The sequence below is a fragment of the Etheostoma spectabile genome, chromosome 4 (genome assembly GCF_008692095.1).
Source record: "Etheostoma spectabile isolate EspeVRDwgs_2016 chromosome 4, UIUC_Espe_1.0, whole genome shotgun sequence".
Classification (NCBI taxonomy): domain Eukaryota; kingdom Metazoa; phylum Chordata; class Actinopteri; order Perciformes; family Percidae; genus Etheostoma; species Etheostoma spectabile.
In genome coordinates, this window is record NC_045736.1 from 14,106,174 (window position 1) to 14,133,731 (window position 27,558).

General features: G+C 41.8%; 2 protein-coding genes across 5 annotated transcripts in view; both read right to left on the reverse strand.

Moving 5' to 3' along the window:
• Nucleotides 1–298: 298 nt before the first annotated feature.
• Nucleotides 299–20,424, reverse strand: LOC116687984 (protein TASOR). Of its 2 annotated transcripts, none has more exons than XM_032513733.1 (21): nucleotides 19,957–20,424; nucleotides 15,558–15,703; nucleotides 15,137–15,229; nucleotides 14,191–14,263; nucleotides 12,931–13,022; nucleotides 12,543–12,674; nucleotides 12,158–12,288; nucleotides 10,524–10,555; nucleotides 10,210–10,315; nucleotides 8,547–8,650; nucleotides 7,428–7,531; nucleotides 7,007–7,079; nucleotides 6,688–6,756; nucleotides 6,020–6,216; nucleotides 4,776–5,066; nucleotides 4,452–4,638; nucleotides 3,983–4,111; nucleotides 3,579–3,733; nucleotides 3,030–3,216; nucleotides 2,118–2,593; nucleotides 299–539 (listed from the first exon to the last, which is right to left on the reverse strand). In XM_032513733.1, the coding sequence occupies exons 1-20, from the start codon at nucleotides 20,225–20,227 to the stop codon at nucleotides 2,145–2,147; spliced, it is 3,021 nt and encodes a 1,006-aa protein (XP_032369624.1). In that variant the 5' UTR covers nucleotides 20,228–20,424; the 3' UTR covers nucleotides 299–539; nucleotides 2,118–2,144. The 2 variants fall into 2 exon arrangements, with proteins under 2 accessions (XP_032369624.1, XP_032369625.1); XM_032513734.1 differs by having other exon boundaries at nucleotides 2,118–2,588; nucleotides 3,034–3,216; nucleotides 19,957–20,423.
• Nucleotides 20,425–21,595: 1,171 nt separating this feature from the next.
• Nucleotides 21,596–27,558, reverse strand: part of arhgef3 (Rho guanine nucleotide exchange factor (GEF) 3) — a 44,345-nt gene continuing 38,382 nt past the window's right edge. For all 3 annotated transcript variants that reach the window (XM_032513750.1, XM_032513752.1, XM_032513751.1), the window contains one exon: nucleotides 21,596–26,202. In XM_032513750.1, the coding sequence (XP_032369641.1) occupies nucleotides 25,496–26,202 (707 nt within the window). In that variant the 3' untranslated portion in view covers nucleotides 21,596–25,495. The remainder of the gene's footprint in view (nucleotides 26,203–27,558) is intronic.

The following is a 27,558-nucleotide window of genomic DNA, read 5'->3' on the forward strand; positions in this document are numbered from 1 at the left end:
TGGGAGTGTGTGTTGAGGTGCGGGGTTTTGTGTGTATGAAATGCAGTGTGGGTACTGGGGGAAGCTGTAATTAATGCTCTGCTTCTGCAGGAGGAGCTGTATCTCAGAGGAGAAGTCGCCCAAATGTTTGTCCACAATGTTGTCAAGATGAGAGGGAGGTAAGGAGACGGAAGGAGATAACAAAGAGCTGCTCACGAGTTCTGTGGCTTCTCCCCTCTGATCATTATCACTAGCTACCACATGTATCCTTTCCACCACCTGCCCCTCCTCGTCTTTCTTACCCTCGCCGACCTCTTCTTGTTCTTGCTTTTGCACTCTCTCAACTAGCTGAGATTCTTTTCCCTCCTCTAAAACTTTAGCCTGAACCTCATTCACCTTCCCCTTTGCATGTTCCTTCTCGCGCTCAGCTGGTTGTGGTGAGAGGTTCGTCCTCCTCTCTGGAGCTGGAGGGACAGATGGCTGGAACAATGCAGACATGGATGGCTCTTCATTCTTCTTTTCTTCCACCTGAGGTTTCTCTTCTCTGTCCTTGAACACCCCTGCAGAAGGAAGAACACACAATGGATGCATACTGAGTAAAAAAAAAAAAAAGTCTAACAACGCAAGTCCCGACTGATGTAGCATTATTTAAAGTTGAGTGCAGAATGTGGTTTAGGGCTAATTTGAATATTAAGATTTGTGGCTCATCACCTATCTTGTTGGAGCTAAAACAGTTGTGTGGACAGAGATTGTTCTTGTCTCCAAACACTGCTTAAAAATGAAAACGTAGTTGTGGAGTCTCAGTCTACATCTCTAATCTCTTTTCGATCCCGATTGCACACCCACTCACAGCTCTAAAACCTTGATTCTATTTGCACGTGACATCTGCATGGTGCAAGGACAACAACCTGAACTTCAACAACACAAAAATTAAAATAAAGAAATTATCACTGACTTCAGAAAAACAAAAAAAACACACACACCACACAAGACTGAGTCTAATTTCAAGTTCCTGGCAGTCTACATAGACTAGTCTTCATAGTCTTAAGCCTGGTCAAGAAGACTCCTAAAAACTCCTGACCAATGGGGCTCCCATTAAATTCATGTCATTCCCGCTCTCCCTCCCCTTTCTTGTCTTTAGCTCTCCTGCCAAATAAAGGCTCAAAATGCCAAAAAATAATCTTTACAACATTAAAACAGATGATCGCTGCAGACAGGAAGGACCTGCAGCGGATAGTTAAAACGGCTCAGTTGAGAGACATCCACTTGAGCAGTCTCTATAAAAACGGGCTTCAAACATATTGGGAGACCTCACACCACAGACCCCCCCCCCCCCCCGTTTACCACCCTCCCAGCTGGCACGCAACACCTTTTCCCCAGAGGCGTGGACCCCGCCCTGCCCCCTCCATAACAACTAGGCCCCAGGTGCAATGACCAACTGCTGCTGCTAATGCCATAAGTACCATGACTGTAAATCTGTGTTGTTAAATTCATGTATAGTATTTCATTTCCCACAATGTTTGCCACCATAATATTTTAAATATATATATATATATATATATATATATATATATACACATTGTTATTATGGAAATGGCTAGTGAAAATGTTACAATGGCTACCTTTTTTTTCTTATTAAATCTCTCTTTCAAACTTGGTGGCAATAGTTTGATGTTGCAGCGCTGTTTGGGAGGAGAAGGGAAGGAATTTGTGGCCAAGAAGACAGAAGTTACAAATGGAGCAGACGTGTATCACAACATCGTGCCGGAAGAGGGCAGAAAATATGCGTATCTACACAAGTGTTCTGTTTCCATCACTGCAGAGCATAGCTGGAGCCGCTTAATACCCCGTCTAGTCTAGAGTCATTTGTCCCGTGATGTGAGTGAATGCCGATTGTAACTTTTCCCACTGAAAACCAAAGCCCAATGTTACTGAGTGTAAGTGTGTTTTTTGGCCAGTGGGAAATGATTACATATGTGTAGACTACACAGTGTAAATCTTTTAGGTACAGTATACAACTCCTTATTTCTTTATAAATGGATATATATTATATGTGTGCGGTGTGTGTGTGTCAAAGTTGCACACTCTGAAACGGCCATGTGACCATTTAAGCAGACCCCAAGTGTGGCTGAGGTTACCTGCAAACTCCCTGGAGGCTGTGGCGGCTAACTGCTCCTCGTTAACACCACTCTGCTCCTTGTTAAACATGCTGAGCTCATTAGGCTCTGTGTACTGGCACCAGGAGGGTGAGTGGTAACGACCAAGTTGAGAGTCCAAGCATAAGGAATGGGAAGGGGCAGGGCTGGGCACTGGGGACGGGCACTGTGACGGGGAAGGGGGTGGGCTGGGCTCTGGAGATGGACATTGGGAGGGTGACTGGGGAGGGCTGGGGTCGGGTGAGGGGCATTGGGAGGGGGAGTGAGGAGGGCTGGGCTCAGGGGATGGGCACTGGAGGGGGGAAGGAGGAATGCTTTGCTCAGGAGATGGGGTGGGGCTCTTCCTGCGAGGTTTGGTTGCTGTGGTGATGCTCGTTGCTGTGGTGAGGTGCTGGAAGCGAGGGTCCTGGGGGATGTTTCTGTCTCTCTGGGTGTACCTCTGTGAACACACACCTGCAGACGAGTTTAAAGTTAACTTTCAGTTTTCCTTCTGGTCACTTCTGTTAAACAGTTGCAGTCTGGCCAGAATACTAAGCTGCTCTGGAAATGGTAATGGTAAAAGTATAAAATGCACATTTGCTGTGTCTTAAAAAAAGAAAACATTATAAAGCACTGTGGCTCCCACTGTGAGTTTGACATCTTTTTGTGCAGGATAAATTAATCAGGACTTCTATCAGCCATTTGTTTCCCCTTTTTCCCCTCATTTGTCTCATTGTTTGTCTTCCGTTGATATTGTAATGTATGTATGCACATATGAGATGTGTACGTATGAGATGAATGTAGGCTGGTGTTAATGTTGATTATTTGTTAAGTGAATCTAAGAATGGTTTGCTTGCTGATTTATTACAAAACATACATTTATACTAATTGCAGCTATTTGATAAGGTGGCAGACAGACCTGTAATGGGGATGAGAACCCAAGGGATCTCCCCCACGTCGTCGTCCTCTTCGTAACCTGCTGCTCTCCTCGTTTGGCCTCCTCCTCCTCCTCCTCCTCTCTACCTGCTGCTCCGTGGCGACTCATCTCCCCGCTGTGGGAGCTGGGACTGAATCCCTCCGAACTACTGATGCTGCCCGCCGTCTGCTCCCACACACACACACCCACACACAATTAACCGTACCTGCTCCTTTTTAGGTATTAAATTCTGTCCCACTATGAAAGAGGGTCTTAAAAAGTGAAAAGACCCAAACTCTGTTTCTGCTAGCCGAGGACACAATCAGAGTACAAGTAAGTACTACATTCTTTTCAGATGGAGATTTACACAAAACGTATATTGTTATTATTTATAATTATTAAGTAACGCAATATACATCTTTTGTAATGCTTTGTACACAGTAGCGAAGTATAACAGCACTAAACTTATTAGCACAGAGACCTAAAAGGGGACGTAAACATAAGAAAAACATTTTTGAGTGGAGGGGATCTTTAAAAACGTCAGTTACCTCCAGCTCGTCCTGCTTCCTCAGGTCAATGTCACAGTTGGTGGGCAAACCAAGCTTGGTGGCCAACTTATCAAATGGACAGGATTCCCTCTGCCCCTCCTCTTGCACTTCACTAGCACTTTGATTGGCCGTTCCCCTGGCATCCTGGGCGAGGCCTGTCAGTGGTGCAGGAAACATTTATTTTCAAAGATCTGTTTTTCATCGAAAGTTTTCAAAATGTGGTCATCATAACCAATGATTTCAAGATGTCCTACGATCTACTTCTAGCGTTTTGATGCAACCAACTGGAAAAAGATCATGTTAAGGAACAGATAGAAAAGAATATGAATAAAAAGTCAAAGGCTCCACAGGTGGTAAAGTGGTTAGTGTATGTGGTTAGGCAGAAAGTCTCCGTATCCAGTCACCTGTTAGTAAACTGAGAAGACTAGCAGCTAGTTCAGATCCATCTTCCCTCAGATCAAAGTCCTTCAAACCCACTGAGCCAATGACAGACGCAAGAGATCCAGGAGAGCCAGGGACTTGGCTTCCTTCAACTAGGAACCAAAAGCAGAGATAAAACATGTCAGTAAGCAGAACATTGCCCATTGATTGCAAGATGAACAATTAAATTATAAAGAGTAAATGATGATGCAGACTTAAATCAAAGCAAGAACCAACTGGAGGTGAAACAAATGTACACAAAGTTGATGAAAAGCTGCAAATTCCTGACTTCAGAAGTTACATTTTTGGTCCCAAAATCTAATTTTACGTAGCCGGGAACAAGTCCCCCTAACATCATTGACATTGTTGACTGGCAAAAGAACAAACACGCCTTGTCCCCTCAATAAAGCGTGTTGCTGGCGGGGGGGGGGAAAAAAGCTTCAGACTCCTCACCTGGAATCTTGCCGTGTCTTCCGGGATCCTGTGATGCCTTCAGGAACTTAAGTGCCCTCTCTGCGGTCTCCTGTTCCATTTTCCTCTTCCTCCCTGGTACCTTGACCCCTCCTCCTCCTTCCTCCCTCCTCACCTCATTCTCTGCATTCCTCTTACAGGTCAAAACTAGGTCTACCAGCTGCTGCATCTGAGCCACAAAGAAAAAACATTTGAGTTGACTAAATAATTCAATCTAAAGCACCACACTGACAAAGAAATCTTTGTCCACACCGCTATATTTTGTTTTGTTACATATACCATTGTTGCCCAAATGTCATCGTTCACCTTTTGAGTGTTGGCCTGTTTGTCTCTAGCGTTGCTGGTCGCCTCCTTCCCTGTTGCCTCCCTCTGGCCTCCCCAGCCCTTCCTGAGCCTCACGTCCTGCAGCTCCTCGGGGCCACACTGTGCCTCCACCATCTGCCTGGCCCGGGCCACTGAAAGCAGGTAGAGGGCTGGGTTGTACAGGTAGGAGCGCAGATAGCCGTCCATGTTCACCCGGTGGTGTTTGGGAGCAGGAAACAGCTTTCCTCGCTCATCCAGTTTGGAATCGTACTCGCTCATGGGGTACTGTCGAATCTGGAGAGCAAAGACAGAAATATTTGCTTTAATGCTCATGAATGATTTAAAGAACAAATAAAACGCATATGGACTAATTACATGCCAAAAGTATGTTGACCGCTACAATCAAATTCATTTCAAAATAGTGGCCGTCAAAAATGACACGATAATAACGAGTTACCGATCGATTAATTCGGCGCGTACTGTGATTTTAGGTCTAGGGCTGTTTCATAGCATGGGAAAATCAGGAAGCGATGCAGCAGTAACCTTACGGACAGCTAGCAGAAACCGTAAAGAACTCCATGATAACATCCAGGTGATCACCAAACCCGGCAGTGGAGCGCATCTCTGATCTGATCTAAGAGGTGACCCGCGGTGGGCTGAAGGTGTTCTTGGATAACTCGATCTGTGACGCCGTCACCTAACACTGAGCACGTCCAGAGGAAGACGGTGGCCGCCATGGATGTGGTGTACGCTCTGAAGAGGCTACGGAGGTTAAACCTGATCCTGAATCACAAATGACCCACTTCATCTAAAGAGAGACTTCCCGCTCTGAGTAACAGCCTATATTACTTACATTTTGAACTAAATCAATGATTAAAAAGCAGCTTAAGGCCAAAATGAAGGTAAAAGAAACAAACCTCCTCGAGCAGAAATAGATAAGGAAAAGGTTCTTTTGAACAGAAAGTTTAGTTTTCAAAGCTCTTCCAGATGGTTCTCTTGACAAGATTAAAGGTATTTTTATGTACCGTCTATGTGAACTGAGTTACCACCGGAGTACGTCGAGTCTCAAATATCACTTTAGGGTTAAAAACTTTAATATCCCTTTTAGAGTACATTTAAAACAGATACAAAAGAAAGTGCTATGAATAGCGAGTTAACTATGGACAATCGTGCGATTAATCTCGGTTTAATGTTTGAATCAAGAATTGAGAGCCCTATTTAAAAACAATAATTATAATCTGTCTTACAATGCCGTCGTTCAGGCTGGCGAGGTAATCCCGTGCCAGGCGCTCCACCCCGGCAGACAGCTCAGGAGGGGGGTTGGCGCGGGCCTTGACCAGGGCGTGGTGCAGCACTGGGATAAACTGGTTCAGCCGCGGCATCACCATGCCGCCAGACATCAACGACTCCGAGGCATCATGGGAGGAGGAGGCACACCTTAATGCTACAGGAAAGAAGTAAGAGAACATTAATATATACATCAAAGCTTCAGTTTTTGTTTCCTGTAGATGTTGCTTAGCATTCACGGTTGATGCCGGTGTGCTTATTAAAGCTGCACTAATCGGTGCTGTTTGTATCTACAGTGGGTCAACTGACTATGTGTAATAGCGTAATAATGACCTGCTGTCTCATAACTCTGCTCAGCTATATGAAACCTTAAACCTCTTTTAGCTCACTCTCTTTTTAATTACTTTCTTTTGTCCAACAGACAACAACGCACTGAATAATAGAAAAGCCCTGAGCTGATCCTAAAGATTAGTATTGGGGGCCGATCCTGGCATATTTTAATGGCTCTGTATTGGCTAAAGTAAGGCCAATGAAAAACTAGATCGGGACATCCAAACTGGAGAATACAGGATTTGGAAAATTTTGTAAATAAATCATCCACACAAGCCGCAGCCCCGGTGTTACTCACTGGACACATCTCTGGACTCTGGGAATACGAACAAGGCCTGAAGACACCTCTTCCAGCTCTCTCCTCTCTCTGAAAAAATACAACAACATGGCTTCTCTTACCTGAAGCTGTAATGTAACATTTACTCCATATAACACAAACTTCACATTTAAAGAGTGTACTTGCCCAAAATATGAAACTATGAGTCAACAATATTATTTGGATTACTGGCAAGTGGCCATTGTAAAAGTGGAAAGATTCACTCCACCTCATGCAGTGAAAGGGTTATCCTTTACATAGTTTACCCCCACCCCCCCCCTCTATCTGACCCACGTCATACCAGAGGGAGTAGCCATCTGAACACTGGATATCAGGAAGAGGAAGCCTCTGTCTGTAAGTTGAGTCACCAAAACCTGAAGGGAGACCAGACGACTGTCATTCAGCAATCATTACAGCTTAGCAAGAGTAACATTTAGCTTTCATCAACCAAACACATAGCCTCCAGAAAATGCAGTTTTCTTCTTTGTCATATTACTTAAAAGCCCAATTGTAAATATATATCACATTTATCCTATCTATCCTATCCTTCCCTATCCATCCATCTATCAAGGAAAATAAAAGCCCTGGCCAATTTCGTACATTTTACATTGATGTTGAATAATTGTCTTTCATGTGCTGTATCCTGTTATTTCTCTATATTGAAGCTGTCATATACTCAGCAAAACAAAACTGATATTATTATAAAAACAAGCCAAACTCACCACTCTGTTGATCTCCAGTTCCTGCAGCAGTCTCGTCACGCTGGTCGTAGACCGACTTCTGTCAGTCACCTCCAGAAGACTGCTGCAATGGCCATTTTTCACAACTACACACACACACACACAAACACGTAAAATTAATGTAAAATTTCTTCTCTAGTTTATACAATGCAACACTGATAATACAATACAAACGGCAAAGAAAAACATTTTCTTCTTTCCACACTTTAAGACTCCACCCTGAAAGGATTTTTCACGTCCTGTGATTGTGTAAATGTGGTCTCAGAAATGCTGATTACTACAAATCTGCAATCGGTCAACTTTAAAGATGTTGAATGTCCACACAAAATAACATCTGGAGGAAAAAAAAAAGGTCTGGAGTGCTCAGAAGTTCAAATAACAAATAAGGAAGGTGCACTATGGAAAGGAACATAAAACATAAAACATAAAACATCTGTTTTGTGCAATAACACTGGCCTGACATCTGTGCAATTTCAAATACTACAATAATAATTATTATTATTATTATTATTATTTAACTTTTCACCATTCCAAATCCTTAATTATGTTAATTATGTAAATAATGTATAATAACATTCCTTTATGTAAATACCGTACGTATCCAATTCCTTATATTTCTTTATTTCTTGTATTTCTACTCTATTTATAATATTTGTGCAACTACAACACAGAGTTTCCCTTCGGGGATCAATAAAGTATTTCTGATTCTGATTCTGATAAAAGTAAAAAAAAAATTAAAAAAAGAAAAGGTCCAAGGCCCTCTTCTTTCAAAAAGTTAAAAAGCCTTTATGTAGATGGCTATTTCATGTGGAAATTGTTAGGTTAAAAATATAGCTGGGTAGCAATCCACACGTGGTGGCACAAATAGCCTTCCTCTACGCGTGGGTTGCTACCAACCTCAAACTTAACGTACTAACAATTTAAATATCTATTTTTTTTTTTACTTTTTTTGTAAGAATAGTGCCTTGGAACTATTTTTTTTTTTTTTTTTAAACAAAATAATGGCTATTTGTAACTCCTTGAGCCTTGAGCTAGACCCATCCTCTGCATCCCGGTGTGTTAGGTGTACTAGAGTCACTCCGAGGGTTCATTCGGCTTCACCTTCTTGGCTACTGGTGTAGAGGTTGTACGAGAGCAGGTCGGAGGGCAGGAGCGTGGTCACCTGGTCGAGCTTCATCAACCAACCGATTTCCAACTTCTCTGGTCTGAAGGAGACAGATGATGAACACAGAGTGAGGATGAAATTGTTACACTCGGTTTTTAGTTGGTAATAAGTAGTAGGAGTGTAACAATGCATCCTTAATAAATGTATATAAATGTAAAGAGAGACAACCAGGTGAGACTTTAAAAAAAAAAGAAGAGTATCACAAAAAGAATCACAATGCAATTTTTAAAAAAAGGGCCTAGGGTGTTTATTAAAAAAATCCTTTTATTTAGTTATTTTGATGTGGGATTTGTTTTTAACATCTAATTATTAACTTGTGTCATTCAAGATGAAATACAATTTCAGTTGCACTTGCATAAGAGATAAGAGCCCACATCTGTGGATTTGCACAGTTTATATAAATAAAGTCATATTTTCTTTTGTTTGTTTGTTTGCTCAATGTGCGAAAGAAATCGTGATTCCGTGAATCGTATCGACTCAACGTGAGTAAAGTGTTATTGTTACATGGTTGATAGTTAGCGGTGATTCCCCTACACAGGCCTGCCATCCCGGAAAAGAAATTTCTTGATGCCAAATATAACCGCAAATTTGCATTCCAGCGTTTCCCCTAAATTCATTCTGCAGTGGCACAACGACATATAATAAAACTCTTCAACACTTCATCCCTGGGAGCTAGATGAGACTCAAACAACACAATATTGCAATAAGGGCAACCGGCACGATTGGTTCATTTACATTTTAACAGTTGCACATTCTGTCTTTTTCCCATCTTGTATATATTTAAATATTTTTTCTTATATTCTTATATTTTTATTCTTATATTTTGTTATTATAATTATTATTTCATGTATACTGTATGTATGTATATTTTGTGTGCTGCTGTAACACTGTAATTTCCCATTTTTTTGGGATCAATAAATATCTATCTATCTATCTATCTATCTAATGAACGAGGCAACCGTCTATGGTTAGTTCACACGTCTGTAGTAATAGCAGGACAGCCGAGTGTGTTATCTAAACTCAGGTAAAGAAGACGTTGTCGGTACCAGTTGCGGTTAGGCTCGTTAGTAAAGTTTGTTAGAAGTGATTTAACGTAGCCCTGGAGTGTTTTATGTTGAGAGAACACTGAGCCGGACTGAAGAAATAGCCGGTCATTGTAACTTAGGAGACAATTTGGCCTTGTGTGCTCTGGTATCTCTTGTTTTGTTGTTGTCCAGTCCCCCGGACCCCTCCCGGGTTGTCCCGGAAATAGGGCTGCTTGATATTGATTATGAATGTAAAAATTACAAAAGTTATTAGAAAACGCATCAAAATTGTTTCATAACAAACTTAAAGTTTTCTTGCAACACAAGGTTTACTTCAACTGACAGTCACAAATGTCTTGCTTTGTCACAACTCAAAGATATTCAGTCACAGAGGGGTGAAGACAGCAGAACATATTTACATTTAAGAAGCTGGAATCAGAGATGTTGTTGAACTTTTTTTTTTTTTTTTAAATGATTAGGACCTACAGTATCATTGGTTATCAAAATAATTGCAGATTAATCTTTGCAGCTCTAATTACAAAGTTGCAGTCATAGAAGGCGGTTCAGTACTCACAGTCTGTGGGGCAAGAAGGGAGGAGAGAAGGAGCGAAGGGCGATCTGGAAGAGAACCTGATCCCCTTTCACCAAATCTCCAGTCCACACTGTGAACTGAGCCCGCTCTGAGAGAGAGAGAGGAGAGAGAGAGAGAGAGAGAGAGAGAGAGAGAGAGAGAGGAGAGAGAAGGAGATAGGAGAGAGAGAGAGAGAGAGAGAGGAGAGAGGAGAGAGAGAGAGAGAGAGAGAGAGGAATTAGTGTCAGGTTCCTATATGTAAGTGTGAACCATCTTATTTAAGGTGCGGTGTGAATAGATGGCAAACAGGGACTCACCTTTACTCCCCTCTGCTGACTGACTGTTCAACCTGTCCATCAAACACAGCCCACAGAGAACATTAAGATACTTAACTTATATTTAAAGGACCAAGTTTTGTAAGTTTCAAGATTTGTATATTTGTCCCAGAGGAGATCTGTCTTGGACAAAAGGCTGGCACGTGCAGCATGCATATAATACAACGCATACATGGACAGACACAAGACATGCGTACAATACAGTGTGCAAATACATTCCATCCCTCCATATACCTTACGGCCTGAGTTTCGGAGATTTACTGACATCTGGAAGAATTAGTTTTAGACCTGTTGACTTATCTTTTATGTTAAATTGGGACCCCCATAAGCTAGCTGGGCGCAGCTCATATTCAAAAATCAGTTGCTCTGTTTCAACAATGATGAGTTGGCAAAACTCTGCTAGCCGCTAAGCTAATTAAAGCAGTGTAAACTGTGAAACACTGCAGCGCCGTGTCGACCATCTCAGCTGAGAATGCGGAAATGTTGAGTAACGACCGATGTGTCGTCTGATGTGTAAAGAGGACTGGTGATACTGTAGCACCCGGGTGTTGTCTTCAAGCCACGTATTGAAGGTCAAAACTGTCGCACAGTGAAATGCCCCTGCACGGGCTGGCTACCCAATCATCCACTGGGCGCGTCCCTGCTGCGCCGCGGTTTTAACCCACGCTGGGAGCATCACAGAGGCGGAGCATCTTGCCTACCTGACTCACAGATTTTATTGTCTCTAGAAGTACTTTACGGAACCATCACGTGTGTATTAAGCTGGGATCTACCTTCCACTCCAAGCACTCCTGCAGTTAAACTCCATGCCCTATCTTTTCTGGTGTCCTGATAAAAAACATCTGTGAAGTCTTATTATGTTTTTCCACCTTCAAGATGAATCTCTCGGCGTTTGTGGTGTTCTAGAGGATATGTGTACGATATTGGGGGTTGGGTGTTTATTTTTTTTTATTGACCAGATGCGCTGGCTGTTTCACTTCCTGCCTGGCTGTCCCAACAGCCCCGCAGCTGGCCTGAAAATAGACCTGACGCGTATCTTTAGCGCAGCTGAGAGCCGCTTCTGGGACGAGCCGCGGCGCAGCTGGTGGAGTAGCAAACATTTAGTTGAATGGCAGCGCTTGCTCGCGGGGGTTGCGACGCGCCCAGTGGAAAATAGGAGGTAGTCCTTCCCGAGCTGCTTCATTCACTGGGAAGAGGAACGTTTTGTCCCCTGCTTCCATCATGTTTACAGAGCTACTGTGGACAACTGTCTGTACAGTGACCTACGGGTAAAGGGGCAATCAAGGAATCATTTAAGTTGCATTGTTATTTTTTTACGTGTTATTTTATTTCTGTAAATTAATAATCAAAATGAATGCACTATATTCACATCCCTATTTTAAACACTTCAAACTATTTGATTAACAACTAAAGAGTAAAAAGAGCACCCTAAAATCCTCCATGACCTCCACAATCCAGATGATTTCATTGACCACCTCAGTTCTATGTTCTCTGTATTGGCTTCTTTAATGTTTAATATATAGTACATTTCAGGATCTTTGTGAATTATTCAATTTGTTTTAGTGTAAGCCAAGAGTTTTCACTGGAATAACAGAGTTGCATTCTGAACTTGATACCTGATGGGGGTCAGAGGCTTGCTGGGGAGTGAAGAGTCTTTTCCTTTGAACTGGAAGGAGACGACGGCGTACGGACACACCTGGCGAGGGCGCTGCAGCAGCTCGTCGAAGGAATACTCGTAGAAGTATTGCTGAAATAAACAACAAAACAAGACAACGGGAACTTTAAGTCATAGAAATGTTTTAACAAAACAAAATCTTTACTTAGCAATTAAAAGCTCTGAAGAAAGTTAACCTAACACCAAGTGGCCTGGTCAGTGTTTCAGTTGCTTTATGTCACAAGTAAGTGTGTGTGTTGTGTGGTGTGTGTGGGTGTTGTGTGGTGTGTGTGTGTGTGTGTGTGTGTGTGTGTGTGTGTGTGTGTGTGTGTGTGTGTGTGGTGTACCTGTGTGAGTTCGAAGGAGCGGTAGGATGCGAGCGATGTGACTTTGCTGGCATTCTTGGAGATGTGGCTGTCAAAGCGAGGCGTTGGATCCAGAACGTTCTTCATGTTCTCATATATGCTCTTCACTTTCCCCTGAAACCAAAAAAACTGATTATTGCCATTTCTATTACTGCATACTCAGTGTATACCAGCTACAATAATACACTCATTAAATGACAATTTCAATGACTGTCGTAAAAAAAAAAGTAGCAAAAAGAAGAAAAACTGACAACTGCATGAGAACAAAGCAGAGAGCAGGGGAAAAGAGCATCTGCACTGCTGCAGGAAGCAGAAACTCCAGTTCCATCACGCTTTCTGCCTCCGACAGGTGAACAGACGGCAGATTTACCTTCATCACTTTGAAGATGATTACCTCCCCCGTGGCTCCAACATTTAAGGGGTTAATCTGAAGTAGGTCTGAGTACCTGGACAGATACACTCCTACAGACACACAAAGAGACACACACACACACACACAGATAACAAAAATTAAGATCACATAATTTTCCATCCAAAATGTCCATCCCACTTTAAATAGCATACATAGTTGGTCTGGGGGGAAAAAATCTTAGATGCGTCGCGATTCTCTCTAGAACGATTCAATGCTCGATTCTGAAAAGTTAATAGTCGATTATTAAAAATATGTTGATTTTTATTTAAAAGTTACTGTCTCCAGACATGTGTAAATCTGAAAACAGAGGGACTGAAACAGGACGGGATAATGGACAACAACTTAGAGTGTAGGCAAGAGTACAGAAAATAAACACAAAAATGGCCAAAAGACAAAAGGTTTTGTCCATATACACATGATCCAATAAGACATGCATAAAATAATTAGGCAATACACATAAAGGCTGTTGATCTACTTTATCACATCACATGTGACCGCCTCATGTTTCATGTTCTAAGAAGCCGATTCTCCACCTTTAAACATGACGTAGCCTCTGACATGGAAGATTATTGTGAGAGGAGGTGACTTTCTCAAGCGTGTTCAAGGCTTAAGCATGGAATGACCACACAATAAAAAAAAAACAAGTAAAGAGAAAAAAAATCATTAAAACGTGTGGGTGAAAAATACTGTATGTGTCAAAATCAACAACAAAAGTGCACGGAAATGTACAGAAAGAAATTGTTGCATCGAGATGAATTGATAATCGATTTTGAATCAAATCGTTGGCTTCTGAGTCTAATCGTGAGGTGCCCAGAGATTCCCACCCCTAAGAAATAATATAGTATAAGCACTCAATAAATACCCTAAGATTACACTGAAATAAGCACCAATTAAATAAGATTATGCTATAATAGAATTTGTGGTTTAAAACATTTTAGAAGAAGAGTCTCTTATTTGATTAATCTGATTAGTCTGATTGCTGTTGGCCTTTTCCCAGACCGCATGAGTGCAAACATGCCAGGAGAGTTTAATATGATATAAAACTGAAATAAGAAAACTGTATTTTGTTCGATTAGTTTAATGTCCGTTGCAGCTCTAGCCTCCTTTCAGCATGCAGGGTGTGGAGCTCACAATGAACAATAAACAAGGCTAGAAAGATACATTCATTTTTATCATTATTATGTTTTTATATTTCTGCTTGTATCTGTTCCCTCCTACCTTTACTAGGGTGTCCCAGCAGTGTGATCCAGCTCTGACCCACAAGCAGCCCCTTCTCACAGACACAGGGCAGCTACAACAGACAAATAATTCAGAGAAATGACAAAAGGGGATTATAAACTGGGTAAAATATCAATCCTAAAGTCTTGTTTTAGAGAAAACCCAGTCATTCAGTCCTCAGGGCACAACAACAATCTGTGATGTTGCCTTTTTCTCCACGCATCCAAAGTAGAAGGCAATGTCCCCCATTAAGAAGGTAAGTAAAGTTTATTTCTAGAGCACATTTAAAAACACAGCTTAAGCTGACCAAAGTGCTGTACAATGAAGCACCAAGGTGCTGTTTAAACATTGAAATGTCAGAATAAAAAGAAACAAAACACACAAACAGAAAAGCATCCCAAATACATCATCACAACCACAACAACAAGCCGCAATTTAGAAATATATCATTATAAACATGACAGAGCGATTAGAATAGTGTGTTAAAAAAGACCAGAGAGGAAAAATGTGTCTTTAGCCTAGAATTAAATACAGAAATTGACATATACTCGCTGCAGTTTTCTTTTCAGCATTATAGTGCATTGATCCAGGAAAGTCCTTCAGTAGTTTGACTGTTACAAAATACCTACAGTATGGCACAGGATAAATGGCCAACTAAACAAAAAAGCAAAAGCACCACACAGTTACTGCTTGTAATGTGCTCATAACTAAAGCTACAGTTACAGTACACTACACCTGTGGTTTAGAAATGAATATCTTTTGCTACGTTTATTCACAAAACTCCAGCGTTTCAAGCCACTCAAAGAAAATTTGAAAAAACAGCTGCTCCCGTTTTAGTTTGAAAACTAGGGTATCTTTGTACTAGAGCTAAAACTCATGTGTGGAAGGAGATCTTTGGAAAAGGTAGTAGTGTAGATGTAGCCTTAGACTCTTCCTTTCCTCTCACCTTAACAGAATCAGCCAACAAGAAACAGTAGCTCTCCTCAAGCTCTTTGTCTGTCCTCCCATCTGCCTTCATCTCCTTCCTCTTCTCCACAAACTGAAACGCACACAAACAAACACACACAATCAATTCATGAACAAACAAGAAGCTCAGCTGGTCACACCAAACATGGCTCCATCGTAAACATTTACAACGTATCCCAATTTGTCTGAATGGCCTTTTCTTGACGTCTTTGGACAAATCTAGCCACGACCATTCCTCCATGATCCCATTTTTATTTTACATTCATCACCACTTCTCTATAATTAGCTTCCAAATTCTTTGACATACAATCAAACACAAACTCTTGTACGCACTGCACATTTCACCTCCAGGTAGCAGACATATTTAAATGGTAGTGCTCCTCCACCGGTCAGTATCTCACCTCTTTCTCCAGCAGCTCGCTGTGGACGAGCCGAGGTTTGCAGTAGGTGAAGCAGCCAGCAGAGCCGGCGTCGATGTAGCTGGACGTCAGGATGGTCATCATGTCCTCATACTCCCTGGACTCAGTGGAGACATGCTGGAACAGCGCTGAGAGAAAGAAAGCAGGACACAAACAGTGTCAGGAGCAGTGATTCGCTGGCTAACCTACAACACGTTCTATCCCCTAGCAACCAAGAAGCCCGATTTCCAGAGCCCCTACATACACTACAAGGCCAAGAGACGGTGGACATCAGAATCCGAATCAGGATCAGCTTTATCTGCCAGGTATGAGGACACATCCGAGGAATTTGTCTTTGGAGCATCGTTACTCACACTGTGCTTACACATACAAAACAACCAGAACGAAATATACACACTAATATATACACACTCTAAACAGAAACAATATAGAGGCATGAGTGCAATGAAGAGATCAATAAAATTATTTAAATATGGAGCATAGTGCAAGGATACTGGTATAAATAGTATTATGTTATTATATTACAATATGAACAGTTCAGAAATAGGAAATGAGAATGATGAATAAATAAAATAATAAGTGAGATGTGAGAATGGGAATGATGAGTAATACTAAATAAGTGGAATAATGAGTGGAACCAGTGAACAGGTGCTGTGTAGAGACAGTGTTGCTGGGTTATTGACCAGAATTGGACCCGACACTGTGGGTAAGAAGTCAGCTGTTCATCAAAGAGATGGCTTGTGGGTAGAAACTGTTCCTGAATCTGTTGGTTTTGGCGAACAGTGCTCTGTAGCGTATCCAAACATTGTGACCATTGTTGAACACGGTATTCCAAAACCATTACTGTACGCCATTTTATTGAGTTTAAGTTTAATGAAAGAATCTGAGTCAATTCAATTCCCACCGGTAAACAGTCGCCTTAGAATGTACTGACAGTGAAACATCCAGTATCTCTATGGCTTTTATTGTGAAAGGTGAGAACTGAAAGAGTGTTTTAGGTAAACGCTGCTTTTGTCGAGGTTTAAAGTTGTGATAAATAGGGCCGGGTATCGCCAACGATTTCCCAAATCGATTCGACTCCGATTCACAAGGTCTTGAAGAAGATTTTAACCCAGCCCTAGAGATAAGGTTTGCTGTCTATACAGCCTCCGTGTTGTTGCATTATGATCGTCATAATAAGAGGTTTTGATTCGCACCAAGTTGAGAAAAATGTTCCGGGGAAAGATTATGCTGCTTAATCTCCGCGTAATATTTGCATTCTGTGTAAAAGTTTATTGACGTGCGAATTAATCACACGAAAGTAAAACATCCCCAGTGAGTAAAGCCTCCGCTCCACTGGCTGCAGGGTTTTGATCCTATTCAGAAATCAGGAGCATTAGGGAGGTCTGACACCGATGTTGGATGATCATTTCTGGCTCACAGACAACGTTCACCCAAAAAGTGACGTGCGTGTGGTGTGTGTGTGTGTGCAGTTGGCAGGGTTACACTTTGTTTCGTGTAGATTGTGTTGTTTGTGGTTGGTTGTATGCTTCATTGATTCGGGTTCTTTATTTTACTCACATTTATACTGTGTTCTTATATGTATGTTGTGTATGCTACCTTTGTTCCCATGTTCATGCTTATATTCTATTATTTTGTCTTTCACTGTAAAGCACTGAGCTTCTTTACAATATCTAATTTTTTAATTAATAGTGGATTTCATACGCATCGGAAACCATAAATACACGATCAATTGTGTCCTAATACTGTCAATCCTGTGAAAATAAGACATTTTATTCGTTTAGTGCTTTTTATTAAATTCAGAAATATATAACACACTTTATGCAGCTTTTAGCACCTTTCAGGTGAGCCTCACCCACACAGAAGGTCTGGGCATCTGGGGAGCCCGCGAAAACTAGTCGTTAGCCCGCCTCAATTATAACAGAGGCGTTGCAGCCTTTTTTGTGCTAAATTCTCAGGAGACTACCTCCTCCACCCTCAGCGTGGAGGAGGGGTTGAAATGGAGCATCAAACACCTGAGAGAGGCGGCTGTCGATGTGCAAAAACATCCACTCGTGCCAGACATTTAACAACAGTAGGGCTGTGCAGTTGATCTAATTTTGATGTATTTGAGACAAAGATTGTTTAGCAAATTACATTTTGCAAGTAAACGCTTATTTTGTCTTGTGTTTTGAAGGGGAATTAAAAAGCTCAACAGCAAAAGTATTAAAGGAAATTTCATAGTTCAAGGTGTTTTCCCTGTTGATTTGATTAACTGTTTCTTAAGTTCAATAAATGCTGCTTTTTTATATATTGTAAATTATATATTTTTTCACGCCGACAAGCACAAACATGCATGCACAGTCAGACCTATCAAAACAAAAAACAACAGAAAAACTTGAATTACCACACACACACACACACACACCCACACACATATATTTGTTTGTTGCTATTAAAGTTCTGAATGTTTAGTGGAGCCCCTTTATTCAGGACCAGTGATGTGTTTCTTTCAGTTTTTTTGTCACACAAAAGGCAACATACTACATATATAGTGTTTACAATACGGCAGACCCAGCCTAGCGTGTCTAGTGTGCCTCCTCAAAATACAGCCGTGATACGGCAAATTGTTACGGCCACTCCAAAATAAATCCATATCATTCTGCATGCATGCATGCAGTAACATGCAATGGCAGAAATATTTCTGCCAAGATGCAAATTTACATCATGTGATTCCACCCAAAGCTGGATGAAAAGAAAGTGATAGCAAATCTCAAAGCTTTTACATACAGAGAGAAAGCAACAGAAGTCCCAAGAAAAATATGCCAGTTTAGTTTGCCTTGTAAGGGACCTAATACTTTATACTAACACTGATTACAGTTTGTTGTTTGTTCAGAGAAAATCTCACCAAAAGATAATCATAACTGATAGCTGGGTGATGCTAGATACTTGCTAACTGACAACAACAAACAGGATGATGTGATGATGCAACACGCTGAGATGAAAAGTCAAACACAGCTAATGCAGGATGAAAATTGTGTTGTTGTTGTTGTTGTTGTTGTTGTTGTTGTTATCTCTTTTGACTGAATATAAGATGTGGAAGGAGGGATCATAACTAAGAACCACGTGGCTAATATTAGAATAATTTACTGTGCACATTACCTACCTTCAGACGGAGTCAGGCTGGCCGTTTTACAGTTTCCAGTCTTTGTGTTAAGCTTAGCTAAGTGGCTCCTGACTGCAGCTTCATAATTGATTGATTGATTTTATTTGACCACTTAAATATAAAATATGAAACAGTACTCTGTGTCATACATTAAAATACATTACCATTCAGACATGAGAGTGATGATCTTCTCATGTAACCCTCCGACAAAAAGAAGATACGCTTGTTTCCTAAAATGTTAAACTATTCCTGTAAAGTGAGGTAATCCAAAACATGATGGAGACTACAATTCCAATGCTATAAATCAATGTAATCACTTTAAAGATGAAAAGATGAATCAATTAATCGATTAGTCTCCGGTGACCTTTTAATCGGTAACTATTTTGATAATCGGTTTGAGTCGACCGTGAAAATAATATGCAGTTGGAGCCCTTATAAACAGTAAGTAATTAAAACAGTAGGTAAAACTACAATTTACCCATATATCGAGCCTGAGCTGGTCAAAAAGAAGAGGGGACCGACACAAATGTCCTTATTTATGACGTTTTTACTTCATTTTAGTGTCATTCATCAGTGACACTAAAAGCAGAAAAAAAGAAAAAAGCAGAGAGGGCACACGTACATGTGCACGCACTCGCCCAAATGTAAACAAATCAAGGAGGTGGTTACCTTAAGTTAGCTTGACGTGCACTAAGATAGCGTCAAAATAAAGCTGAAAACAAGCTTTGGACTAACAACTGAGACACAGTTAATGAAGATTTATTGTCACTTGCAAACAAAACTACGGTTTGCTGGTAGCTGAAAACAAAACGTCAACAAGCACGTTAATAACGTTAGCTGGCTAACCGCTAACGTTAGCTAGCAACGTGTTAGCCTAGCCGCTAGCTCCAACACATCACAACACAGCATGTACAGTGTGTATGGTTTTCGTTAGTTCATTATAATGAATATATATATATGACAGTCCCAGTTACGTATATGACATAGCTATACTTTGGTGATTAAGTTATGTGTAGTTAACGCTTGCTCTGCACCGATGCTAACACACAAACAGGTCGGAATTGAATGGACTTTGGATATTGTCCGATAATGGATCTTTTCCGTTAAACCCGAACGTTTAAAAGGATGGATACCTCTAAGGCAACGACTGTAAAATGCATAAAATTAGTCAAAGCATAACAAGTAAAACGTTAAGAAAAACACAACTTTTTGTGACTATACGAAGACTACTCCCACCTCTCTTTTCCTTGGTTTTCCTCGGGATATGGAACTTGAGGGGCTCCATCGGCATGTGTCTCTGGTGGACCACCTGCGGTCCCGAGTTCCTCCTCTCGGTTCTCCCGCCGGCAGCACTCGGTCTGTCCGGACCAGCTTGAGTTTCCCTGGCTGAGAGTACCTCGAGTCCCTCGCCATCTTGCAGGCTTACGTTAGCTCCTCCAACCTCCGCGGCAGCAGACGCCCTCCTCCTCGGACGAGCTGCCTCCCTCCGAGCGGGGTTGTCGTCCATTGTTTTGGATTCTCGACCAACCCTACGCGTCTCTCTAACCGTCAGTGCGTCACTGCTTGTGGGCTAGATCCCGCGGTGACACCGCTGTTACCTCCTGGTTCCACAGCGAAGGGAGCCGAACCAACACATATACCGCGCCATGCTCTTCCTGGGGGCCGAGGTCTTCTTCACTAAGATTTAACTGCAGCTGATTGTTATTCTGAATGTTGCTTTACTGCCATCTCCTGGAAATAATTAGCACTTCTCGACTTTATCACGTGACCTTCATACACGGAGCAAGGCAACATGTGTTCCACATTTTTCTATAACTTCACACAAGAAACGTTGTGCTCCAATCTGAGTCGTGTTATGATGATTTCCTCCCTTCTTGTCATTTCTTTATAGTTCTTTGTTATGACTTTTGTATTTTGTGATACTCCCTTCCTTTCTGGTCTTCCTCCTAACTTCTCTGTCACATCTGCATTCCTCTCGTCTCAATCACTGCTTTTCCAAGTGGAACTGGTACTGTTATTTTCTTTTGAAATGCCATTCATTTTCAATCTATTATGTGCTCTCACTCAATAGAACTGAACATCTAGATACCACCTCTATGAAGGCTTAGCAAACTTTGATAAAGTTCAATAGATACATCTTCTCTTACAGTTGTTAACTGTGTGTTTTCCTAGTTAGATATTGAGTCCGGGCTAACCACCACCCTATCAGGTCAGACCTCTTCAACCCACTAACTTAATAATGGCTGCCAATATTTCTGCTGTACATGCATTTTGGAGATGGATATTTCAAAATCAGGGACATACACACCTACTCCCACACACTCATATTTGTTCTTCGAAACTGTGATGGCAGTTTTCCATGTCCTTTTTTGTTTTCATTACTACACAGGTTGGGCATAAGTGATCATAAGCTGACCCATGTAACAGAGTTCCAGTCTTAGGGCCAGTGTGGCTGTTTGTTGGAGTAGTTTTTAAAGTATGGACAGGCCAGTTTTGTAGTTCTGCAACTGCAGCGGCGTGTTGATTTGTTGCTGGTGTGCTCTGCTCCTCCGTTTGTCGGGTTTGAACTGCGTGCTCTCTCTCTCTCTCTTCCTGTGCCGTGTCTTTCCTGTTCCTCAGGTTCCAATTTCAGGTCCTCTCCATTTTACAATCCACATTAATATCCCGGGGCTATATTTTTGTAACTTGCTTAAAAAGGTTAAAAAAAAAAAAACTTTAAAAAATGTTCTTTTAGTCTTTAATCTAATATGGCAACATTTTCTTTGCAACCCCAGTAACCACCCAGTCACTGATTGGCTTCTTTTATAACAATTTATTAATGTTTTGGTCTTATAACAATCCAAACATTAGATGATAGCTCCACTAAATATTACTCTTAAATGTTTTACTCAGCAGAATAAAGAGCAACCGACAGCATCACAACCATCCTGACGATGGCCATTTGTAATATCAAACTGATTGTCTCGAAATTGTAAGTCATATTTCCCGTGTAATGTGTAAGCACATTAAATAACATACAGGCATGGTTGGCTTTGTTCCTACATTCATATACATATAGACTTACTATACATTCTTTACATACATACAGTACATACGCAACAGGCTCTTTCTTCAAGATTGCTATGGCAAATCACTGAATATGTCAGCTATGCAGTAACACCTACAGCAGTTGCAAGCTGTTTCAGTTGCACAGTTGGACATTGTGGAAAAACTGTCGGGATATATGGTCAAAACTGATAATCTACTTAACATGTGTTGAACGTATTTGCAATGCATTACGTTGACTACGTGCTAAAATTACAATACTGTATGGGTAACCGTGTCTCCCATGAATTCCATTTGTACACAAAATGTCTGCAATGTTCACCGCAATGCATTCTCATGATATAGTACAAAAACCCATGCACAGCCATTCGCATGACATGACTACAATATCATGCGACTGCCGGCTGGTCATGTGACAAAAAGTCACTCAAAAGTTAATCTAAGCAGTGTTTACAGTTAAATTTAGCTGAGAAAATGTTACTGGGAGCCGGCTACAGAGCACCGTGAGCTGTTGTTCGTTTCCAATGTTTTCAGTCATTACAACTGATTTAAGACATTATTTAAAGAAAGTAAGGAGAATTGCTAAGATGCAAAAAAATAATAATGATTCACCAGAAGAACAAAAATACCCCAAATTGTGGATCCAAAGTACAAGTTTTAGATGATTACTGTTTAATTAGTTTTGGAAAGCTGTAGGCGGCTTATGCTAAGTGTCCAATAGTCACAATTCAGGAATTTCCCTTCAAGTCTTCATGTTTTTCAATATTGCATAAGTGCTATTAAGCGGCTACAAGCATGATTCATTATCTATCATTCACTGATAGGGTTTCAAATGCAAAAAGCTAGGAAAACCTTTCAGACAAAAGGTAAAACCCCCAGGATAAACGTTAAGGTGTGAGGCGAATCTTGGCATAGTGGCCACAGTTGGAACTGCAGTTCATGTGACAGCCACTGCCCCAAAAATGCTTTTTTTTTTTTCTAAAGCAGTAAAACCATAAATATATTTTTGCTTTTTCTTAAAGACTATTTCATGGGGCATTTTAGGGCCTCCTTTTCCTCAGGACAAAGAAGACACAAAAGGGGAGACAGAGGGGGAACAACATGCAGCAAAGGGCCGCAGGCCGGAGCCGAACCTGCAGCCGCTGCACTGAGGGGCAAACCCCTACACAAGCGCCCGCTCGACCAACCGAGCTAACCCAGCCACTAAATATATTTTTCTGAACATCACAAACAGGTCAACAGAAGTCTTTATATAATCAGAATTTGAGACATTGGGTCAGAGGAAAAGTTAAAGTCTTGTACAGCCATATCAGTAAATAAGTTGGGGGGGGGAGTTAGGAGGAAGTTGGTCTGAGCCCCCCTAAAAAGGCAAAGCTTGAGGAACCCGTAAAAACGTTTTTGCAGGATGTGCCTAGTGAGCAACGTTCACTGGAATGAACAGGACGCCATCTTTGTTCTCTTAATACATCCGTGCAGTTAGTAGGCCTGCAGTTAACATGGGCCCAGTGTTTCTGGGCGCTGCGGTGACCAGCAGTCGGGATACAGCAGTTACAATGTTCGGCAACACGTTGGTTAATGTGTACTGACCATAGGTATTTATACGTAGATAGCCTACCGCATTGGCGGCTGCCGTTTATTGGAAAGATAAGTGGAAGCGGCCGCCATGTTGGGACAGACATTGCGCGCTTCCTAGTTTATGTGTCTATCGAAGCACAAGGTTTGTCCACAATTTAAATCATGATTTCTCGTTGTATTTCCAACTGGTTTGCTTTGCTACAAAAGGACAGACGTGTAGAGTGGGGAGAACAAGTATTTGATCCACTGCCGATTTTGCAGGTTTTCCTACTTCCAAAGCATGTAGAGGTCTGTAATTTTTATCATAGGTACACTTCAACTGTGAGAAACGGAATCTAAATCTAGAAAAAAAAAAACCTTGTATGATTTTCAATTTGCACTTTATTTCATAATATGAGTATTTGATCACCTACCAACCAGTAAGAATTCTGACTCTCGCAGTTAGTTTTTCTTTAAGAAGCCCTCCTGTTCTCCACTCATTACCTGTATTAACTGCACTGTTTGAACTCGTTACCTGTATAAAAGACACCTGTCCACACACTCAATCAAACAGACTCCAACCTCTCCACATTGGCCAAGACCAGAGAGCTGTGTAAGGACATCAGGGATAAAATTGCAGACCTGCACAAGGCTGGGACGGGCTACAGGACAATAGGCAAGCAGCTTGGTGTGAAGGCAACAACTGTTGGAGCAATTATTAGAAAATGGAAGAAGTTCAAGATGACGATCAATCTCCCTCGATCTCACCTCGTGGAGCATCAACGATTACGAGGAAGGTGAAGGATCAGCCCATAACTACACGGCAGGACCTGGTCAATGACCTGAAAAGAGCTGGGACCAGAGTCTCAAAGAAAACCATTAGTAACACACTATGCCGTCATGGAGTAAAATCCTGCAGGGCAGGCAAGGTCCCCCTGCTCAAGCCAGCGCATGTCCAGGCCCGTCTGAAGTCTGCCAACGACCATCTGGATGATCCAGAGGAGGAATGGGAGCAGGTCATGTGGTCTTATGAGACAGAAATAGAGCGTTTTGCTCTAAACTAAACTCGCCGTGTTTGGAGGAAGAAGGATGAGTACAACCCCAAGAACACCATCCCAACCGTGAAGCATGGAGGTGGAAACGTCTTTCTTCGGGGATGCTCTTCTGCAAAGGGGACAGGACGACTGCACCGTATTGAGGGGAGGACGGATGGGGCCACGTATCGCGAGATCTTGGCCAACAACCTCCTTCCCTCAGTAAAAACATTGAAGATGGGTCGTGGCTGGGTCTTTCAGTGTGACAACGACCCGAAACACACAGCCAAGGCAACTAAGAAGTGAGAAGCATCTAAAGGTCCTGGAGTGGCCTAGCCAGTCTCCAGACCTGAACCCAATAGAAAATCTTTGGAAGGAGCTGAAAGTCCGTATTGCCCAGCAACAGCCCCAAAACCTGAAGGACCTGGAGAAGGTCTGCATGGAGGAGTTGGCCAACATCCCTGCTGCAGTGGGTGCAAACCTGGTCAAGAACTACAGGATCATCATGATCTCTGTAGTTTCAAACAAAGGTTTCTGTAAGTTAAGTTCTGCTTTTCTGATGTTTCAAATACTTATGTCATGCAATAAAATGCAAATTATTTATACATAATACAATGTTATTTTCTGGATTTTTGTTTTAGATTCCGTCTCTCACAGTTGAAGTGTACCTATGATGAATTATTACAGACCTACATGCTTTGTAAGTAGGAAAACTTGCAAAATCAGCAGTGTATCAAATACTTGTTCTCCCCTCTGTATCTCTGATGCAGGATACTTTACATTTAAAATGTGGGTTTTCAAACTAAAATACCTCATCTTGCATAGATATCAACAGTACACAGCTTTAAGCCTTAATATAATTTAAAGGGGTGCGTTATAAAATAAAAAAAATAAAAAAAACCTTAGTTTTGGCTTATTTACTCTTGAACATTCAAAAGTCTGTTATGGTAGGAACCGGTCAAATGTACATCCCAAGATGGCGGCAGCAGAGATGCATATCGCAAGCCGGAGGCAATATCTACGTATTTATATTTACGTATTGTAAGGTTGTCTGATGTTCTTTTGACTTTTGTCAGTGACATCATCATCAAGTCCCCAATTTGATTGGCTGCCAGTCCCTCAGTGTGGTTTTGGCCCTGGCATCAGCACCGGAGGTTCAGCTCCTCGCGCTGCCGTGAGTCCACCTCGCCGGTGTCCATGCCGTCCTCTTCCCCCTCGCCAGAGACACTCCGCTCCTCCTCCATCACCTCCCTCGTCTGCTCTTCTTGACAGGGAGAAGCAGAGGAGAAAAGCAAGGCTGGAACATCTTCAGCAGCACCTCCTCCTGGAGTTTCTCCCCCTCCATCCATTTTCCAGTCTGCTCTGGCTCCGGGCTCTGCCCCCATCTCCCCACCGACCTGCCCTGTCTCCACCTCACCGATTGGCTGCCTCGACTCACCCTCCATCCCTGTTTCTCCGTCTAATTTCACACCCGTCCCACCTTCCCTACCCAATATTGTCTCTCCAGTCAAACCCACCTTAACCTCTTTCCCCAAACCGAGATCTTTCTCTCCACTCAGACCTTCCTCTCCATCCACCCCAAGCCCTGTTTCCATCGCTCCCCACACCCCATTTTTATCTTCACTGCGCAAACTCAGACCAGTCTCACCAAGCAGCCCTATCTGTCCAAGCAGCGCTGTCTCCAGACATTGTCCTGTCTGTGGTGGCTGGTCTCCAGTCAGTGCCGCGGCTTCTTTGGCTTGTCTGATGCAGTTGATCCACTGCTGTTTGTTGAAGGCGTCGCTGGCCTGGAAGCAGTGGCTCTGCAGCTGACCTCCCGTCCGGTGCGACACCCGGAAGAAGTTCTTTGCTGTTGGAGGAGAGAGAGAGACAGCAGGAGACATGAGGGATTATTACGGACCGGCAATAGTTTTGAAGATATGTTTCTTAAATTCTTATGTTGAATTCTGTCAAACTTAACCTGTTCTCCGTTTTAATCCAGAATGTGTGTATAAATTCAAGCCTGACGGATACAGACTTTTTGAACTTGATACCCATTTTGATATTTGAGAGATTAAATGTGTCGGCCAAAGTAATTTATGCACGTGAACACAGAAAATAACCAGACATATACAGCCAAACTATGTGTACACATTCCACCCATATGGGAAAGGCTGTAACTAAGGATTATTGTCATTGTTGGTTAATTGATTAGTGATTGACAGCTTCAGCATCGGGTCATGTGGCGCACACCCACACACACACGCACGCACACACTCCAGACAACACACACAAACACACACACACACCACACACACACACAACACACACACACACACACACACACCACACACACACACACACACACACACCCTCCTGTAACCAGCCAGGCAGCATACCACCGCAGAGCCACATTCCTCCAGACATCAACACGGACTGCATCACATCACCTCGACTATTATCATGACTGTATGATATCGTTCACATGTAGGACACATTGCTTCAGCTTTTCTTAAACATTTAGGGAATTTATCTCTGTTTATTGTGATTTCTGAACAACACTAATCAGTTTTTATAATAGCACTGCAACTAACAATTCTTTTCACATTTGATTAATCTGTCAATTATTTTCTCAATAAATCGATTAGATGTTTGGTCCATAAAATGTCAGAAAATGGTGAAAACAGTGTGTTTCCCGAAGCCCAAGATGACGTCCTCAAGTGTCTCGTTTTGTCCACAACTCAAAGATATTCAGTTCAGTGTCACGGAGGAGGAAAGAAACTTATCAATCATTTTAATAGTCAACAACTAATTGAATAATCAATTAATATTTGCAGCTCTACATATAAGATAATTGAACAGGATTCCAAAACCATGGAGATTAATACGCAGATATAACGAGCATTTGTGAGGTGTAATGTTGGGGGTCTGGCTCAGTCAACGTTCCTCTTCATCCTGAAGGTGTAAAGGTGTTGCATGGGGTTGAGGTCAGTGCAGACCACTGCCTTGTCTTTTTACCCTATCACCTGTTATTTTTATTTTGTTTATTGAATTGTCATTATTTCTGTCCTTTAAAGTGGCACTATCTTGGGTTTTCACTATTACAATTATTGATTTGTATGTGCTTTTGTCACAAGCTCTGATCTTGTCCGATTTAGTTTCCTCTGTCAAAGCACTTTGTCACTGTTGTTTTTAAAGGTGTAATACAAATAAAGTTTTCAGAATT

Excerpts from the sequence above, each read along its gene's own strand:
- LOC116687984 (XM_032513733.1), bottom strand. The coding sequence starts at position 20,227 with ATGGACGACAACCCCGCTCGGAGGGAGGCAGCTCGTCCGAGGAGGAGG. Across the intron at positions 10,316-10,523 it reads GTCAGCAGAGGGGAGTAAAG|AGCGGGCTCAGTTCACAGTG; the intron begins GTGAGTCCCTGT and ends TCTCTCTCTCAG. Across the intron at positions 2,594-3,029 it reads CTCATCCCCATTACAGGTCT|TGCAGGTGTGTGTTCACAGA; the intron begins GTCTGCCACCTT and ends TTTAAACTCGTC.